Source organism: Mixophyes fleayi, chromosome 2, assembly GCF_038048845.1.
Source record: "Mixophyes fleayi isolate aMixFle1 chromosome 2, aMixFle1.hap1, whole genome shotgun sequence".
NCBI classification, from domain to species: Eukaryota; Metazoa; Chordata; class Amphibia; order Anura; family Limnodynastidae; genus Mixophyes; species Mixophyes fleayi.
The window spans coordinates 77,063,032-77,083,672 of record NC_134403.1 but is presented as its reverse complement, the minus strand read 5'-3'; the positions used below and the strand labels follow the sequence as shown (position 1 = coordinate 77,083,672).

The following is a 20,641-nucleotide window of genomic DNA, read 5'->3' as shown; positions in this document are numbered from 1 at the left end:
TGTTTTCCTTATTTGGAGCAGACATTTTACTTGCTTTTATTTAAACATTTGTCACAAATTGTTGAAAGTGGACTATCATGAAACTGTGACCTTATTGAATTAATCATTTCCTAGTTTGTCTATGTCGATAAGTTTTTTTTTTTTCATCTCTCTACGCCTGCGTCATCTTGACGACATTAGGGATTTTTACTGGGAATCTGCCTCTTTCTTGCTTCTCATTTAAAGGTCTCCAATGTGTTCAATAAACATTGGGGAGGAAGAGTAGCATCAGACATAATTATGCAGGACCCAAAAATAAATAAAAAAAAATAATATACTGTATTTTATGTAGAAATATATATTTAAATGAAATAAACAATGTGATTATATTTAAATTATTTGGTAATATCAGGAAATACATTACGTTTTTCCATGGTTACATTGGGTTAAACATGTTATAAGGGCCCACATGCCCTCTTGTAAGTGATCCTGAGGAGAGGATTATTATAAAGACCTTTCTTTAAACACCTTTTATCATTTTTAAGTTACTAAATACAATACATGTAGAAGACTCCAATTTTACTTGGGTGGTAGTGCAGCTTTAAGCTAAGGCTTCTAGTTTGTTCCTCATTCTGTAAATAGAATATTTACTATTCTTGTTAGATTTAAATGTAGAACGTTGGCTTACTATTATTGCCTTTTGAAATTAGCTTTCTATGTAAAAAATATATATACATATTTTAAAATCTTCTTTTTGAAGTGGTAATTTCCTTAGTTATAATAACATTTCAAATTCTCTTAAGGAGGTGGACAGCACCACATTACAGAATGAGAGTTCTGGTTTCTTTTAAATAACCACTCAAAAATTATAATTTAAATTATTAACTTAGTGATACAATTCTTGAAATAATCTGTTTTAAACCTCAGAAACGCATTGTTCTAATTGGACAGATACTGGTCTTTAAACCTGTTCTACCTTCTACTATATACATTTTACTAATCTCCTTGCCCTGGAGCATGTCATTGGTCCTCACACTCACACACCCCCTCTATTGCCACTTTAAAAAAGCTAATGGAATTGATTTACTGGTTTCGTATTATAAAACTAGAGGAGTCCTGCATGAATCAGACCTTGGTGCTCCAGTTATTGTAAGAAAATGGTTAGTAAAATGTATTTAATAGATCGTGATGCACAGTTTGTTTCCATGGGTGCAGATGTTTCTAAAGAAGGTCACTTATTTACAACAAATCTGTTAGTGTGTTTATGAGAACAAAAGGCGATTTCTGGCAGAATAACTATTTAAAGTATCAAGAGTGTTATTCCATTAAGAAACTGTACACAACATACGGTAATCATTTTAATTAGGCAAATCATTTTTTTGGGGGGGGAGAGTTGCTCTTTAATCGGGAAGAATATGTCCCATCTAATGTTTTTTTTGTTTATTCAAAAGCTCTTCACAGATTCACTCAGCTGAAAACATCACAATTAGCTATTTAATGACTATATAGCTATTTAAACATGGTGAAAGCCACTGAGTTGGGAGGAAAAATATATATCTGAAAACATTACTAATGTAGATCTTCAGAAAGTAGGCAACTGCTGTACCATTCTTGTATCTGTGGTTAGATAAGGTTTGACACGTGGAGAAGTCTGAAGTTAGAGTACAAGTTTAGTAGCAAGTGGTGGTGTGGGGGCATATTATGACAAGTGGTAGATATGCGTAGCATGTTGTGACACGTGGGCCTGAAGGCATGTAAGAAATTTTAGAGCAAGTTGAGCTTCTGAGTCACATGTAGGGTTAATTTGGGTGTTTTTTTTTTTATATTTTCAATATACCCCAGATCCTTTTAAAGGATAGAGAGCTGCACTTTACGGCCCTTTAAGTGAATTCGATTACCCATCATTTGTTTAGAAAATCAAAGCTAACGATTGTTTGGTAGCTACGGGGTACAGAAGATGTCTGCACATTGCCCCCTGTTATTAAATGTCTTAAAATGTGCATTTGTATTTAATGCGTAACTATTTGAGCAGATTATGGTGTTACATATACAGGCCTCAAAGGATTCCTATACCTAGAATGCACAAATGTGGCAAACCCCAAAGCAACCAATCAGACACCGTAGTATGATAGATAGTTCAGGTTAAATACAGAAATTGTTTGACTGCAATAGGTTTGTACACATTGAGTATCATTTACCTAGTATACAGTGCAGAATTGTACACCTTTATTTGGGCTGTCTGTGCACTTACCTCTTATTTATGACGGCTGACCTTCTGAGATGGTAAAGTGGAGCCCTCTACTCTTTCATCATCCTATGTGTGAGCTGCTAAACTATGACCTACTTCTATTCCTCTGGTCCCTCCCTCTCATTACGGCAACATGTATGTAGGATGCCAGTTTTACTGCTCCTTTGCCAATCAATGTAAAATGAAAACAAATCAAGCAAGTAAGGGGAATATCAAGATGTGTATATTATAAGTGACAGAATATTTTAATTTTTTTTTAATTTTTAGGAGCAGCAGTTACAAAATGATAGAAGTAACATTTCACAAATTATCATTTTATGGCAGATATCTTCATAAGGTGTATAATTGTTGTAAGGAGAAATATATAAAAAAGCAATCTATTATGCATAAATTATAGCCATTGTTTTGTTATACACCAGGCCTGGCCAATCTGTGGATAGCCAGGTGGTGTGACACTATATGTCCCTTCATACTTTGACAGCTATTGTATGGCTGTCTACTGGCAAAGCATGCTGGTGCTTTTAGTTCCACAACGCCCCGAGAGCCACAGGTTAGACAGGCCTGTAATTTACCCATAAAACAACGACTTGCTCAGAGTCCAGCCTGTTCACTTAAACGAATATATCAACATTTCAAAGTTGCAAAAAACGTTCCCTTAATATTTGATAACCCCTTTCTTAATGTGCTGAATTTAAGTAGCATTTACCAACAAAAAAACCTTACATTGCTCTGAAAAAAAAACCACATTGCAAATAGGTTTTATTAATAATGGCACCATTAAAAAAAAAAGACAGGAACTCACAAACAATAGTAATTTAATCCCTGTATGTTACATATAATAAGGCAGATGGGAATGCCTTTACCGGATAGCTTGCCCTACAAGTGGTGATATGATAGGTGTGCAATGCATGACAGGAATAGGAGGAGTACCAATGGTCTAAGCCTGAGTACACAGCATCTCTGCTCAGACACTGCCTTAATGACAAGCATAGTTAAAGCTCATAAGAGGTAAGTAGTGAATATATCATGTTGACATATCATGTATACTGTATGAGACTTTCATTCCAGCCACCAGGATACCCAATGCAAGTGTTTACAACATTGGTTTCGTGCTATAAAACAAACAGGTGATCCTTGGTAATACCCAAGATTCCAAATGAAAGACCGTTTTAGAATAGTCCTAATTCTTTCTTTATGTTCAGCTGTTTCCATGAAGGGAAGGCAGAAAATGTTCCCTTGGTCATCCCAAAGACGAAAACAAAGTCCTGGTCTGAGAGGTACATCTATGAAATAAAGGCAGATGAAAAGTTACATAGATATTTCATGTCTTTACAGTGAATTCTGTAAAATGATTGATGATGACTTTTTTTTCTTGTTTTTCAAATGTCTTCAAGTCACTAGACAGATCAAACTAAAGGAATACAATGAATAATTGCTAACTCAGGACTTTATAATTGTGTAGTAACGCAAAGACTTTCCCATTGCTGAAAAATGCTTAATTCCTAAAATACTAAGGGGCAAATTCAATTTTCTGCGGTTTCCGCTGCGGAAAAACTATTACCGGTATTACGGTAATAGTAAGCCGGATTTCAGCTTACAGCTCCCTGAGCCGCAAGCTGAAATCCAGCGAAAATAGTGCGGTAAAACCGGTACTTACACGCACTATTACCGTAATGACGGTAATAGTGCGTGCTGCGTGTTCATTTTGGCTATAACGCCAACAATTGAATATGCCCCTAAAGCTTAAATGAGTTCCACACCTTTGAGCAGCCCATTCTGTTTGAGGAATCCCCCCACCCTCCCCCCCTAATGTACAGCTTCTGTACGGAAACCCTATGAACGCCCTGCAGTTTTTGGACTGCTCCTGCAGAACTAACAAATGTGATGGGAGAGCACTATCCTCTGGCATTGCAAAGTGTACGGGGGAGTCAAATTCTAACTCTGATTATAGATAGTGAATGTGGCTCCTCATTGAATAGAAGCCATATGAGCCATGTCTACTATTATTGCAATAGCACTTTTAGGGGGCATTTCCTGTGTAGCAAGGGCCCGCAGAGCATTTTTCTCTCTTACAAAATACATCTTGTTTTTGTTGTATATTTTTGCGGGTGGCGGTAACCAGGAGTTGGCCTATATTTACAATGAATCTCCAGACACTTGATATGGGAAAGTGTATTTCTGCCAATTGTTATAAAGTAATTCAATCACACAAAAGTGGCACACATAATAAATACAGTGCCAATATCCCCTCACTCTCATTATTAATTTAAGACATTAATGAGGCTAAACTGAGCAGTTTTTGTGGGGGAAAAAATTGAAATAAATGGAGCCATCCTGAACAGGATCGAATGTAAAGTGACATCTGTTTACTCATTACACCATGTCCATTTCCAAACGGACCGGCAAACGGTTGGACATTATGGGGCTGCTCCAAATTTCGATTTGTCACACACACTTTATAAAGTGCATGTCACACGGTAGAAAAACAAGATATTCTGAGGCCAGAGTAGGGACACCTATCATTGAACGGGAAATGTTGTGTCCCTTCACTAGAGTGCTGTGGAAACCCGGGAAGTGCTCAGAAGCACTCCTGTGTGATTAGCAAACAGCAATTCCCATTTAATGCTTGATGTCACTAAGGGCCTGAGTCATTAAGGAGAGCAGAGCAACATGGGCAAAACCATGTTGCATTGGAGGGGGAGGTAAATTTAAAATGTGGGGACCGATTTATGGTTGGGGTAGGGCATGTCCTAGATCAACTTTAATTTTTTTCAATTTAAAAATAAAAGCTATCAAATATTTGCTAGAAGAAACAATAGACAGTATTTAACTCATGTGCAAAATAATAAACTAATATGTACCCCTTGCATTGTAACATGGGTTGTCCAGGAGAAAATGTACCTCTTTTTTTTTATTACCTTACTTTCCTTCATGATTCAGGCCCTAAATGATCATCTGACTGTGTGTGTTTTTCTGTGCGGAAAATCTAATATGGGGGGGTGGAGTCTGCAAATAGCGGACTGTTAACAGCTAATCGGGTGGCAGCATAGTTCCTCCTCCCCTTACAAAATGACCTAATTTTTACATGTGCTATAGGATGTGCCAGGATTGGATTATCAGCCTATACTCAATGGGATGTGTTTTGTCCGATTCAGATGTATTGTAAGCAGAAAAGCGCACCTACATACATAATCCTGCCAAGGGAATAAAAACATAGATTCTGCAAATCTTTGTGCATTAGGATCACATGGAGGCGCTTCCCAAAAGTGGTATGTGGGTGTGCAGGGGGCAGGTAAATAGGCAAAATTGTGCAGAACTGAATGCACTGACTGTTCACATTTTTGGACTTGTAATGGCTCTTTCTTTGTTCCATTTATATAAGTTTCTTATTTATGTTGCATTTAGAAAATGGTTGAGGTCCTAAACCATTCTTCTCAATGCTGCTTCCTTCATTGTGAATAACCAGAACTAAGACCAAAAGAGTTGCCATTAACTACCGTACTAGCTCCAGAGCAGGGGTGCACAACCATTTTTGGTCCACGGGCCACATTGGGAGATTGTATTCATCTATCTGAAGGGGCCACAATAAAATGTTAACTTGCTTAAAAAATATAAAATATGTAGAATTTACTACAGGAAAAGAGGAAGCTCGTTACAGTTATGCTATAAATCTCAGCATTGTGTCACCAGAGGGTGCTTGGTAATGTCACAGAGGGGCTGTGGTCACGCCATCCCACCCCTCTCAGTCTCAGGCCTGCTGGCTGCATTATTATCATTACTGTACTTACCTATCCTGTGGTGAGGACAGGTGGTTCCTAGAAAGTGACAGTATTATTTGCAAGACTGAGCTCTGCAGTACAATGACAATGGTGCAGCTGCCAGACTGTCTAACCTCATTGTATCAGTCCGCAGCCACAGTAAGACCCAGGAAAGGACGTACTTTTTGAGTACAGATTAGTCACATCTGTGTGCCTCCCTTGGCACCCACATACAAAAATTAGATTTCTCCTTGCGGGACAGATTGCTTAAAAGAAAAAGCAGGTACTGAAGGTGCATTTAGGCAGCAGGGCGCATACATCATTTTACTCAAAATGATTTTTCCACCATCCCTGAGGTGTTGAAGAATGGCTCTTAGACTTTCAATGGACTTCATTTTGCACCTTCAAATTGCCCATTTGCAGAAAAACACATTTCTACGCTCACTTCAAACAAATTAATAAGCACTCAAAGACACTCTAAGAAATGAGTGAAGGGCAGGGCCGGATTTACCACTAGACAACCTAGGCACCTGTCTAGGGCCCAGTGGTCCCGGCGGCAAGGCAGGTGGTGAGATATGCCAGCCAATAAAAAAAATATTGTGTCCGAGAGAGAAAACAAACAACCAAAAAAAAACAAAACACATGATTGCAGCGCCACCGGCAGCCACCTCCCCTCCTCTCTGCGCCGTTGCATTTCACTGAATGTCAGGAGTGAGTCACGCCGTGTGACATCATCCCATCTGACATCATATTCAGAGAAGACTCATTGTGGGGAGCAGAGAGGAGCAGTGCGCGCGACGAGGCAAGAAAGAAGACAAAACAGAACAGAAGATGAGAAAACAGAAGAGAAGAAAGTAATAGAAAGGTAAGCACAATGGCACATTATGATAAAGGGGAAACAAGTTGCTTCAAACACAATTATGAAGGGGCACAGAGGTGATGTGAATGGGCAGTGTGATGGTAGAGGGACAAAAGTGACAAAGGGCACATCCTTGGATTGATGCTTATTATTTTTGCAAACAACTTAATAAGTATTTCTGTCCAGACTTAAAGTTGTTTTGACCCAACTACTTAAAAAGCAGGACTGCTCTGTAATTATTTAGGGGTGCCTTTTTCTGTATGAGGGTGGCCTAGCTCTTTTCTCATGTTAGCTACGCCCCCAATGATGCAAGCCATGTCCCCAGTGGTATGGCCACACCTCCATTTGGTGGCGCTGCCGCTGCCCGGCGATACATAGCTTCACTTCTGCTCAACTATAGGGTTATATGGTATGCTACAAAAATATAGTGCTATAGATTGTTTCAGGGAGGGGGGCCCCAAACCAGTCTCTTGCCTAGGACACCAGGAGGTCTAAATCCGGCTCTGGTGAAGGGGGTAATAAAGTGTTAATAGGTTGGACTTTTGAGTTGTGATGTTAAACTATTTCCACCTTACGTGTTTTCATGTGGGTCAGCAAGCTTGCAAAGATAGGCGCAGGCTGTCGGGGCAGTTTCAAAGTCTAAGGTAGCAGTGCACTTCAAAATGCACTTGCAGGCAACTAAGTACACTTACACAAATAAATAAGCAATGCAGGTCTACAAGGGCTGATTACAGGAATAGAGAGAAGCTGTTTGTAGCTTGTCAACTGTTTTCTGACAGCTGTCATCTAGAGCTAGTGTTGAATCCTCACAAAAAACTACAAAGTTGTATTTATTGAAGAGTTGGTTCTAAAGTGGTAGGAGGTCAAACTTTTAATGTGACGTTTTTACTTTTGAGCATTGCGCCTCCTCATGGTCTCCTGAGGGGTGGGGGGTGGGGGGTGGGAATAAGCGTGTACCTTGATGTGCTTGGCGAACCATCTAGGCACACAGGTGCAAAACGAAGGGGTCTTGCTCTTAGCACCCATAAATAAAATCCCCCGGGCCGCTGGGTTAGACGCCTATTAGGGCCAGGGGGTAGGCCGGCCGGCCGGCCGGCCACCCCCCGGATGCAAAAAACAGTTTCTCCCCCGGCGGCCGCATCACATGACAGGGGATGCGGCCGCGTCATCACTGACACGGCCGCATCCCCTGTAATATGATGCGGCCGCCTGTGTGCCCCCCGGCCACGCCTCTCCCAGCCCACGCCTGGTGGCTAGCATGTTTCATATAGCCACAATGATGTAAAACTGCAACCCAAATTACTAGAGATGCTTAGGCTCGGTTTCCCGAGAACTGAACACACTCGAAACTAGCAGATCCGAGTACTGAGCAGAGCTGGCTCAGTACTTTCACACTCCCTCGGAATTTAAAACGAGGCAAAACGTCATTGTTACGTCGTTGGATCTCGCAAGTTCTTGGCAGTCTCTAGAGCAGTTGGGCTGTGTCATAGGTAGAAAAGAAAGAGGAGGGGTAGCAGTGTTCTTCAAAGTCTCCAGTGACATTCAGGAGAGCTCCATTGCTACTTGTCATTGCTGAAATAAAATTAATAGGTCTGGCAGGCTTGGTCTTCTAAATCTACAGTCACATAATGTATTGTGTTATATAGGTAATACACAAAGAGGAGAGCTCCATTGTTCCATTGCTAATTGTCATTGCTAATTGTCAAATAATAGAGCTGGCAGTCTTGCTGTAAATCTGCAATCACATTGTACTGTGTTATATAGGTAACACACAAAGTGGAGAGCTCCATTGCTAATTGTCATTGGTGAAATAGAAATACTACGGCTGGCAGACTTTGTCTTCTGAATTTGCAGTCAAATTGTGCGGTGTTATATAGGTTACACACAAAGAGGAGAGCTCGATTGCGAATTGTCATTGCTGAAATAGAAATACTAAGGCTGGCAGGCTTGGTCTTCTGAATTTACAGTCAAATTGTACGGTGTTATCAAAATGGATTCACAACAGTACACAGAAGAGCAGGAGCACCAAGCAGCTGCTGGCACCAGTCTTGATTATAGTAATCCCTCTATGTCATCTGGTAAAGACTAGTGTTTGTAAGTCAGGGAAACAAAAATGTAAAAAAACACCTTTCACCTTGGTCAAGAAAAAAAGACCTGTAATCCAGGCAAAGTTATCTGCTGGAAAAAAAAAATGCTAACATGCCATTCTACACAAGCAGTGGCAAGAAAAGAATGAGGCCTTAGCACTCTATGAGTGCTAGTTCTGCAACTGTCACTGAGGCATTTTCTTGTAAGGTCAGTCATGACCAAGCAAGACTTTGTCATTCCCTCTCCAAAAATGGTGTCCAAATACTTTTACGTGTAAAAGTCGAGCTGGAAGAAAAGAGTAAGACATTAGAGGAAAATTTATGTTCAGATTCAGAAATGACACAAATCCCTGAGAAGTCTATCCACGAGTGCTATGTGTAATCCTGACCATTCTGATAGTGTACCCATAAAGCAGGCCCCTTTCAGCATTTCTGCAGATGTGTGCATGAACAGCCTAAGTGTAGCCGGTGATACACAAATTGAGGATGCCACTTTGGAATTGCAACAGGATGAGGAAGATATTTCTGTAGCCGACGAGGGCACTAATGAAGATGTTGATGAAGATGATGTTGTTTGTGTAAGTCCTGAACCGTTGCAAGCAGTTCTTGCACGTGATAAGAAGAAGGTCATTGTCATACCTGGACATAAGACAAAAAAATTCACCTCTTATGTGTGGAATTATTTCTACCCAAACCCTGACAACAGTTGTCTAGCCATTTGTAGTGTTTGTAAAGCCACAGTCAGTAGAGGTAGGGACCTTAACCATCAAGGAACCTCATCCAAGTTATGCCATTTGAAGCAAGTTCATGGCAAGTTACTTTTGGCTGTAACGCCAACAATTGAATATGCCCCAAAGTGTATGTGAGCTGGTGCATGTTACAAGTTGCAAGTATCTGTAAGTGAAACTTAAAATCGAGCCACCAGAGCAAAGATATGGCAGTCATCCATTTTATACAGATGACTGCCGTATCTGTAGTGTTTAAAGTAAATAAATGAAAACCAACAGAATGAGTAGCCAGCACCAGTGTTACCACTTTAGCAGGTGACAATGAGCCTTAGGTCCCCTGCAAAAGTGGTTACCAGCTCCTGGCTTTGACAGGCTGGGCTGATCACACAATAACAGGGGGACCCGCAGTGCCATAATGGTAACCTGCCCCAGCCTGGTCAGTTAAAGACCTTGGAGGAAATTAGGCCAGGAATAAAGAGCACCCCTCCCAAAAAGCAAGCAAGCCCTGTGCTGAATAGATGCATTTCCTAAGTTTTACATAGTATTGTGGAAATACAATATCATTTCAAATCCCATCTCAAGTTCTGATTTTTAATTAAATTGTAAGAAAAGCAAAATGTGTGTGCATGACAAAAGATTGATTCAGACATTTACATCTGACTGTGCTCAATCTATAATACTATCAAGAATGGTGGAAAAATTTAATCAGAAGCAATTTAAAGTTATTTGAACCTAATTATGCGAACAAAGTCTTATGATGTATGAAGCGGTGGTGCTTCAAAACTCGGATTGTTCTTAAAGGTATGTCGACATGTATGTAAACGTATATAAAGCCAGCCATTCATTCTAAAACGACAAGCATTGCTTGTTGCATCTATGGCCAGCTTTACTCATGGACTCACCCACAAGTTATCTTACCTCTTTCCTTGTGGGATCCACCCACTCTGGTAGCTCATCTATCTGCTTCCCTTTCAAGGCATCAAGGGGTAAGTACTGGCTGCTTGTGATTTGGGGTACTGGGGTACTGGGAATAATGGGGGAACGAGCCACTCCATTTAACTCCTAGAAAAAAAACAGACTATGGTAACAGCAGTGTCAGAATGGAGTATGTTGAACTCAATAATAATCCGGTTAAGATCTATTAATGCTTAGTATACAATATTTATCTTTTAACAATGTTTTTCAAACATATTTAATAAACAAATTTATATAGTAGGGATGAGAACAGAAGGCATTTCAGCTGCCAGTTTTGAGGAGGACTATGGTGGCGCCCATCTCTTAATAGCACAGGGCAATAAAGTTCATTCCTTGTGTCAAACATAGGCCCATTTAGCCTTGTGGCCCAATGCATTATATAATTCATTGAAAACAGGTTTGAATTTAGATTTTGGTTTCTGGAGAGTGTAAAGTTGCTGAAAAGGATGCATGGTTGGCATAAGAGGACTTTACTACACATGTACACCCAGTATAACGTTTATATAGACCCTGTCCCAGTGGAGTTTGAATTCTTTAGTCACTATTACTTGAACACGCATTGGCGTAAATTTTGTCTGATAGGCAATTAACCTACATGTATGTTTTTGGAGTGTAGATGGAAACTTATGCACCTGGAGGAAATCCACTTAAACGCGGGAAGAACATACAAACTCCACACATATTGTGCCCTGGTTGATCAGGGCCAGATTTACCACTAGGCAACCTATTCAATTGCCTAGGGCCCAGTGGTCCCCAGAGGGCCCTCCCAGGGCCGGCGGTGAGACCACCCTTTAAAAATGGGCCGCTACTTATGGGTCAGTGCTATATGCTTGCCCCCCAGGCTTAAGTCTGCCAGCCAGCCCGGGTATATGTTATGCTAAAAAACTATAGTGCTATGGATTTTTTCAGGGAGTGGGCCCCAAGCCAGTATCTTGCCTAGGGCCCCATGAGGTCTAAATCCGGCTTTGTGGTTGATATTGAATTCTATGGCCCACGTGATGTGAGACAGCAATGCTAACCACTTTGTTGCCCACAATACTGCAAACCAATCCAAATCCATGTGTTTATTTCAGCATTGTGGTTTTGTCACCCAAATATTAGCATGCAGTCTGAGAAAAAAAAGTTACCCGTGTAATTCTCTGTATGCCTGCAGTATCACCCAGTTCTTTCTTCAGTTCCTCATATGATTTGCCACCCTACAAGGGAATAAGAGTCAAGAGCAGATTTGTATTCCTACTGTCATATTGCCAATCGGGCTGGATAAATGATAACTTAGAAATCACTGTAGAATATGTGCCACTGAACTGCCTTAGTTTTTCACACAACAAACTTATAAATCCTTAAAGGAAACTGAATGTTAGAATTTTATTGACAGATTATTATTTGCTTCTAAAATATAGTCCCAGAAGGAAATGCACTGACACAATTTTAACTTTTACTTGTGCTTTGTGTTATATTCATGGTATTGTAAAACAAAATCTAGACTATTGGCATGTATTTACACCTAGGGCTAGATTTACTAAGCTGCGGATTTGAAAAAGTGAGGATGTTGCCTATAGCAACCAATCAGATTCTAGCTTTCATTCATTTAGTACCTTCTACAAAATGATAGCTAGAATCTGATTGGTTGCTATAGGCAACATCCCCACTTTTTCAAACACGCAGCTTAGTAAATCTAGCCCCTAGACATGATACACAGTATGAAACTACTGTATGAATAACCGGCTGCAGTTATCAGTGCTGCTATCTCTGCTACATATTGTTGAGTATAAGCCACAATGACAGTCTACATAAAAGTGTAGTAATGCAAAGAACAATAATTTCCATGACAACAGAACTCTTTGTTTCCTAGCAGATATTCTTTTTTTTTTTTATTAAGAGAATTATAACTTGCATTCATTCACTGGAAAAAACAAAAGAAAACACATGGAATATAAATACTGTAGCTTAATTTGCAACTGCATAGTATAATACTAATTATTAAACAGATTTTTGTAACAGTATTACATCTTACACTCCATTTATATGGGTCCCAAGCCAGAAACCACCCTGTAAAGATTGGTGGCTCAAACCCCTGTTTGATGGTGAGTATGGGCGTTTCTGGATCTCGGGCACTGGGATGAGTCTGCAGATAGTCGAGAGCAGTCACTGATGCTTCCTTCTTCTCAATTGCATTTGCTTCTAATCCAATCCACAGGAATATCTTGGTGAAGGATACAAGTGAAAGTTATATCACTCACCTATTAGTATTTTACTACACCATGTATTGCATTTGCACAAATGTATAACAAAATTGCATATTATTAAATTATATAATAATTAAATAAATATATTGCATATAGACCATTTTGTTCAACTAAATAGATTCTGTAAGTTTAAGGGTTTTGAAATTGTGCTAGATTTTCTTATAATCTATAGTTTCAGTTCTACCAAATAACATGCGCATTTTGCCATTATTAGCTTTGACATAGTTAATCAGAACTTTTACAGTGTTGTACATAATTATAATGTTTTGAACTTAATCAAGTATATGTATTAAAGATAAAAAACATACATTTCATGAGCAAATAATTGTCTTTGTAAAATGTGCTCTATAAACCATAGGTATACACGGACCTTTCATTTTCCATCCTAAAAACAGCCAGTCTTTCTTGTGGTAAATGGAATACAGACAGTCATGGCCAAAAGTTTTCAAAATGACACAGATATTATTTTTCACAAAGTCTGCTGCCTCAGTTTTTATGATGGCAATTTGCATATACCCCAGAATGTCATGAAGAGTGATCAGATGAATTGAAATTAATTACAGTCCCTCTTTGCCATGACAATGAATTTTATCCCAAAAACAACATTTCCACTTCATTTCAGCCCTGCCACAAAAGGACCAGCTGACATCAGGTCAGTAATTCTCTCGTTAACACAGGTGAGAGTGTTGACGAGGACAAGGCTGGAGATCACTCTGTCATGCTGATTGAGTTAGAATAACAGACTGGAAGCTTTAAAAGGAGGGTGGTGTTTGAAATCATTCCTCTGTTATCCATGGTTACCTGCAAGGACACATGCAGTCATCATTGATTTGCACAAAATGGCTTCACAGTTAAGGATATTGCTGCTAATAAGATTGTACCTAAATCAACAATTTATCAGATCATCAAGAACCTCAAGGAGAGAGGTTCAATAGTTGTAAAGAAGACTTCAAGACGCCCAAGAACGTCCAGCAAATGCCAGGAACGTCTCCTAAAGTTGATTCTGCTGCGGGATTGGGGCACCACCAGTGCAGAGCTTGCTCAGGAATGACAGCAGGCAGGTTTGAGTGCATCTGCACGCACAGTGAGATGAAGACTTTTGGAGGATGGCCTGGTGTCAAGAAAGCCAGCAAAGAAGCCACTTCTCTCAAGGAAAAACATCAGGGACAAACTGATATTCTGCAAAAGGTACAGGGATTGGACTGCTGACGACTGGGGTAAAGTCATTTTCTCTGATGAATCCCCTTTCAGATTGTTTGGGGCATCTGGAAAAACGCTTGCCCGGAGAAGGAAAGGTGAGCACTACCATCAGTCCTGTGTCATACCAACAGTAAAACATCCTGAGACCATTCATGTGTGGGGTTGCTTCTCAGCCAAGGGAGTGGGGTCACTCACAATTTTGCCTAAGAACACAGCCATGAATAAAGAATGGTACCGAAACATCCAAGAGCAACTTCTCCCAATCATCCAAGAACAACTTGGTGATGAACAATGCCTTTTACAGCATGATGGAGCACTTTGCCATAAAGCAAAGGTGATAATTAAGTGGCTTGGCCAGGAAACTCCCCAGACCTTAATCCCATTGAGAACTTGTGGTCAATCCTCAAGAGGCGGGTGGAAAAACAAAAACTCACAAATTCTGACAAACTGATAAGGCAAGAATGGGTCGGCCATCAGTCAGTATGTGGCCCAGAAGTTGATTGACAGCATGCTAGAGCGAATTACAGAGGTCTTCATAAAGAAGGGTCAAAACTGCAAATATTGACTCTTTGCATAAAACTGACTGTACTAACTGACTTGGACTAAGTCATACACCAGTGGAAATGCATGTCAAACATGTTTCACATACGTTGTTTTACTTGTGTTGAGGAGTTCATTGGAAGTCACTGCATTGATCTTAATGATTAAACAGTGTTTTGATTGCAGTCATCTGGCTTGACTTCAGAAGTTTATGCAAGATTTTAAAGTCCATAATTCACATGTGCCACCTTATTGCTATTAAGACATGTAAACAATATTTCAATCAGCTAGAGTACAAATGGTTAACCTGTAAATGAGCCTAATGAAATTTCACAGTTCCATATTATTTTAAAAATAACTCAGCTTTAACATGCTACCTCACACTAGATCTGCAAGATTCTTCTATATCTATGGGAAGGTAAAACATTATCAATAGCCTAAAAATGCTTCAAATATACACCAAGAAGAGCCCGTCTGCGCATAGCCTTTGTCTTGCAATGAGTTTGTCTCGTTACCCTACAATGGAAGCACAGGCCCACATTTGGAGGGCTTAGGGTAGCAAGAAATATAGGAAATAATAGTCAGTGCTTATCTCACCTTGATTGTAAGAATTGTTAGAATAGATTAAGAAAATGAGAGATAAATAGATATAAAGGCAGCAGAATTGTAGGGGCAGCCAGCTACCCCAACTTCTCCCCAGTGGATTGTGTTTTATTTACTTTTTATTTGATTCTTTACCGTATGTTATCTTCTACTGTACACATTGTAGTAAAGTTATTGGGGCAGCACAAAACTCCATAATCATTTTAGTTACCAGTAGAATATGTGTATTTATTTTATACAGAAGGGATGTGAGCAGTAAATTATCTTTCTCCCTTTATACTACCTACCTTGACTGACAATTAACCATGCATAAAAAACAAGTTAGATAAGTTACTGTCCTAATATGATGACATGTCCTATCTTCTCCTCACCTGGTCCCATGTATCCAGGAGCATGACATCAGTAGGGTTAAGGTCATCTTGGTTGAAGTCTGTAACTTCGGTTACAATAAAGCGCCCAGTCTTGTTAGAGCATTCAAACAGTCGCGGATGGACGTCTGCTACCGCTTGCTGAAGCCTAATAGGAGATCCAGATGTTAAAGATATACAGTCACATCAAAGTTATGTCTAATTTGAAGGCTTTCACTCCGTAGACGATAATTTAGCTTTTATTTGTTCAAATAAATAGTTAAATACAATACAAAGAAAAAAGTTAAAAATTTTTATTTCTATTGGCAATAGTCACGTGTTGGCCTGTATACTCCTGTATTTTCATCACTTTCTTGTTATCGTAACGTGCACCTGCACAGCATCCATGCTGAGCACAGGCCAGGCACATGAAAAAATATTAGATTAAGTTAGGCCGAATTAGGTCATTTAAATGAGATTTAGAGGGTGTTCTGCTGAGCATTCCAAGTGCAGCAAAGAGCCGCAGAGCATTGTTCTCTCTACAAAAGGTCTTGTTTTGTCATACATCTCCAGAAGTGGTGGTAACCAGGTCTTGGCCTATACCTTTACTGGAAGTCCTTCTGCAGCCTCCATTTATACTGGTATAATAAAAAAAATCAAACACACAAATGTGACACACATAATAAACACATAATAAACACAGTTCTGATGTTGACTCACCACACTCACAATTAATTTAAGATATAAATGACGTTGAACCGAGCAGTATCTTTGGAGAAAAAATTAAGAAAGTTGAAGTTAATGAAGGGTATGGTCCTAACATTAGGTAGGATAGAACTTGAAGTGATGTTTTTACTCTTTCCACCATTTGCATCTCCAGTCAGACCCATAATTATACAAAAGTTAGCACAGATTTATTTTATAGGGCGGGTTCCCAAAATTGGAATGCAGGCGTGCACTTATACATACATGAGGTGGATAAACAGATGGATTTGTGCACTGTGAAAAGCTACGGATGTCTGTATGATTTGTCCTTTCATAACCTTCAGTATCTTCATCTCCTGTATGTACCATGTACTAAGTGACAGTGCATGCACAAACATGTGCAAATTCTATGTCAAAGCCGCTTATGGTAAAAACAGGTTAGATATACAGTAGTTCCTTATTTTACAATACTAATTTGAGATGCTACAAAGGTACAATGCATTGTGGTTATTGTAGTTTTTCATCTGACCATACAGAATGAAGTAACGCAGTAGTGCCTAACACTCACATAGCAAGCATGGGTGAAGAGGGCTCCACATGAGTGGATGTGAGAATCACGTGATCAGCTGATGTCCACTGAATGTGACGCCCTCTTCACCCAGATACATTCCACTGTTACCAATCATAATGGCCAATTACATTGAAAAAGGGTATTCATTTCCTTTAACAAGCATAATGGACTAATGCACCTACTAAATTATAAATAATGGCATTACAAATCATGGAGGTATTCAGTGACAATATGAAGGTATTAAGTTGGCAGTCATCATCATCATCACCATTTATTTATATAGCGCCACTGATTCCATGGCGCTGTACAGAGAAATCAATGACATCAGTCCCTGCCCCATTGGGCTTACAGTCTAAATTTCCTAACATACACACACACAGACAGACAGACAGAGAGAGACTAGGGTCAATTTTGATAGCAGCCAATTAACCTACTAGTATGTTTTTGGAGTGTGGGAGGAAACCGGGGGACCCAGGGAAACCCACGCAAACACGGGGAGAACATACAAACGCCACACAGATAAGGCCATGGTCGGGAATTGAACTCATGACCCCAGTGCTGTGAGGCAGGAGTGCTAACCACATAGCCACCGTGCTGCCCCAGTCATGTTTTTACACTGATCACAGAAATTTGTTTACTTGATAATTAGTATAGACAGTCTAATAATCGAAAACCAAATTGATACCTCTTGTCATTAGCATATGGAGCCCTTCCACCCAGAATCTCCCAAAACTGAACAGTCTCCTGTCCCTCTGCCAACGTCTCCTGACTGCCATCACACAAAATGGCTGCCAACTTCTTGGCCATTTCTCGTTCATCTCCACTTGAGCCCTGTGAAATAAAGCAGAGTATAAACATACGTGTAGATGTATAAGAACTAGATTTATCAAATAATGTCACAAGTTACAGTGTATTGGAAATGCTATGTGCTATTTTGGTTGGTTAGATCCACCAATGGAAACAAAATCAAAACCTGAAAAATTGTGTTGACAACCTGGTGCCAACTGTTATTATACGACTGTTATTTTCACTTACACTTAAAAAAACGTAAAACTGTATCAGTCACGTGTAACTACTACATTTACTGACTAAAGAGTATCTAATCGTCCCAAAATACATTACATTTACACAAATAAACACCTTAGATGTCTGCAAGATTATAATATAATAACATAGGGCCTTATTCATTAGTGATCTTATCTTGTGCAAAAGTTAAGATGCTTATTTTAAGAAGAGACAGGGGGCTAGATTTACTAAGCTGCGGGTTTGAAAAAGTGGGGATGTTGCCTATAGCAACCAATCAGATTCTAGCTGTCATTTTGTAGAAGGTACTAAATAAATGAAAGCTAGAATCTGATTGGTTGCTATAGGCAACATCCCCACTTTTTCAAACCCGCAGCTTAGTAAATATACCCCAGGGAGATAAGAGTGAAGTTAAGATGTATTTTCATCTTAACTTAAGAAATTATTCACTTACACAGTGGATTTTGCTTCTTATCTCCCATTTCTGGGCATGAGCTTAAGATAAGCAAAAAACGGCAGATAAGAACACTAATGAATCAGGCCCATAATCCTGAAATTGTTTCATTCTTTAAAGAACAAGTAAAGTGGTTATTTGACATATACCAATGGCTGTGTATCACCAAGCTCAGTGATGTGTATGCAATAACCGATATGTTTATACTTAACTAAAATATTCATCATGCTCTAACTTCTCTGCAGCAGATTAACATAGCAATATATTCCATTGAAGATTTCATATGCTGCATCGTGCAATGTGAATGCTACATTAAAGGCCGGGCTGTACTGAAATGGTATACCCTACTATAGAGGACAGACCACTCCCATGCTTACCTTTCCATACCACAAGAAATGCTCTGTTTGTGTCTTCAGCAAGAACACATCATTGGAGTTAAGGGAAGATGAGTATGCGGGAAGTTCTATTGCTTTGGTGTTTGAAGGCTCCGTCCCACGAATCTGAAACAGCCTCACAGGAGGCTCGGGCTCCTCATTTCCCTTTCGGGAGGTACCACCCTGCACAACCAAGAAAACACACAAACAGTAAGGGACCTTACAAACCATTCGATTTACCTCCAAAACCACACTACTAGGTTAATTGGCTGCTATCAAATTGACCCTAGTCTCTCTCTCTCTCTGTCTGTGTATTAGGAAATTTAGACTGTAAGTTCCAATGGGACAGGGACTGATGTGAGTGAGTTCTCTGTACAGCGCTGCGGAATTAGTGGCGCTATATAAATAGCTGATTATGATAATGATTAGAACTATTATTTTCATTCTTGGAATTAAATAATTGAAACGAAAACTTAATTGCTTTAAAAACATGCCAATAGTTACATTTTTGAATAGTAGAAATATTATCATAATTATTATCTTCACTTGCTCTTTTCCAGAAAGATTCTATTCTAACTTCGGTAATTCATTGTCAGTGTGCAACCAAATTCCTACTTGCATTTCTCAAAAAACTTACTGAAAAAACTTTTAACATGTTTTTGGTATAAGTTACTGTGAATAGCTAAGGAATACCTACTTGTTATTTAGAAAAGCATTACATTTTAGACCAGATTTATAAAAACAAAAAATGTATTTAGATTTCATTATAATATTTATTAAGAAAAATAAGAGTTTTATTGGAAGCTTTTCCAATAAGGGAAAAAAACTATTTGAGCCATGCAGCATGCTCAACATATGTAATGCTGAATGAAAAAATATAAGTGACTGTAAGTTGATTTTTGTAAAATCAAAAAGTAGGAGGAGGGGTGGTATGGCCCAAAACCATATATTAGCCTGCTTCAACCACTGTATGTATATATGATATGGTAAAGGTACGTTTGTATGATAGCACTATTCAGACATAATAGCACCAATGTTCATAATACTTAATCACTCATATGCTGACACATTGAACAGAAGTGGGAACACTCCTCATGACACACGGTGCAATTCTGCTTTTAAAATTTGCATGCAGTGCCCTCAGAGCTTACTTGTTCCGGTGGGGAGAATCGTGCTCTGTTCAGTTCAATGAGTCAGCAAAGGAGCAATTGAGTGATTTGAACAATCTAATTACAAAGCTAGCATTGAATAAGCCATCTGACTACCGTTTGACAGCTGTCATTAGTAGCGGTAACCAATAATTAAGTGAAAGCCTTCTTTTTAGAAGTTATTGTGTAAGGAAACATTTCTTTGATCACAAACACTGCATTACTCACACAGGTAAGCTAGGAGCCAGCTCTACTTTGTGGATGTGGATGAAAGGCTTTATTCTGGCCAGATGTATGTGTCTAAACCTTAAACCTTTCTGATGAAAGACAACAGACCCTTCAACATGGCCTCTTTTACTGTCCCACCCATTACAAAATGCTCTGCTCCTGAATTTCCCACAACATTTATTATTGCAGACACCTGTGCGGAACGAGTGAATTGGGAGAGAAAGGTGTTTGAAGCATCAGCCCTGGTACGTACAACAGTAATTTGAGTGAGAAGCTCATGAGCAGAGCATTTTATACTAGGCAGAGCTGGTCATGTTGGAGGGACTGAGAGAGATGTATGTTTACTTTATTCGGTACAGTGTTAAGCACCGACTCTTGTAGATCTGACATATGTCATACTGACATATGGAAAGCTGATATATACACTTATATATACACTGAAATATATACATATTTTAACTTGGCAGATGTAATCTTCACTTTTTGTTTTAATGCTTGTACACTCAGCAGAACAAAGAAACATTGGGGTTTACAAGTAAATAAAGTTGAATTATTATTGATGAGCTAA

The 20,641-nt window shown here is 39.3% G+C and overlaps 1 protein-coding gene across 1 annotated transcript in view; it reads right to left on the bottom strand.

Moving 5' to 3' along the window:
* Positions 1–2,468: 2,468 nt before the first annotated feature.
* Positions 2,469–20,641, bottom strand: part of AVIL (advillin) — a 62,653-nt gene continuing 44,480 nt past the window's right edge. The window contains exons 14-20 of the mRNA XM_075199328.1: positions 18,701–18,880; positions 17,532–17,677; positions 15,595–15,739; positions 12,649–12,837; positions 11,762–11,830; positions 10,578–10,721; positions 2,469–3,510 (exon numbers count right to left, since the gene is read on the bottom strand). Coding sequence (XP_075055429.1) covers positions 3,397–3,510; positions 10,578–10,721; positions 11,762–11,830; positions 12,649–12,837; positions 15,595–15,739; positions 17,532–17,677; positions 18,701–18,880 — 987 coding nt within the window. The 3' untranslated portion in view covers positions 2,469–3,396. The remainder of the gene's footprint in view (positions 3,511–10,577; positions 10,722–11,761; positions 11,831–12,648; positions 12,838–15,594; positions 15,740–17,531; positions 17,678–18,700; positions 18,881–20,641) is intronic.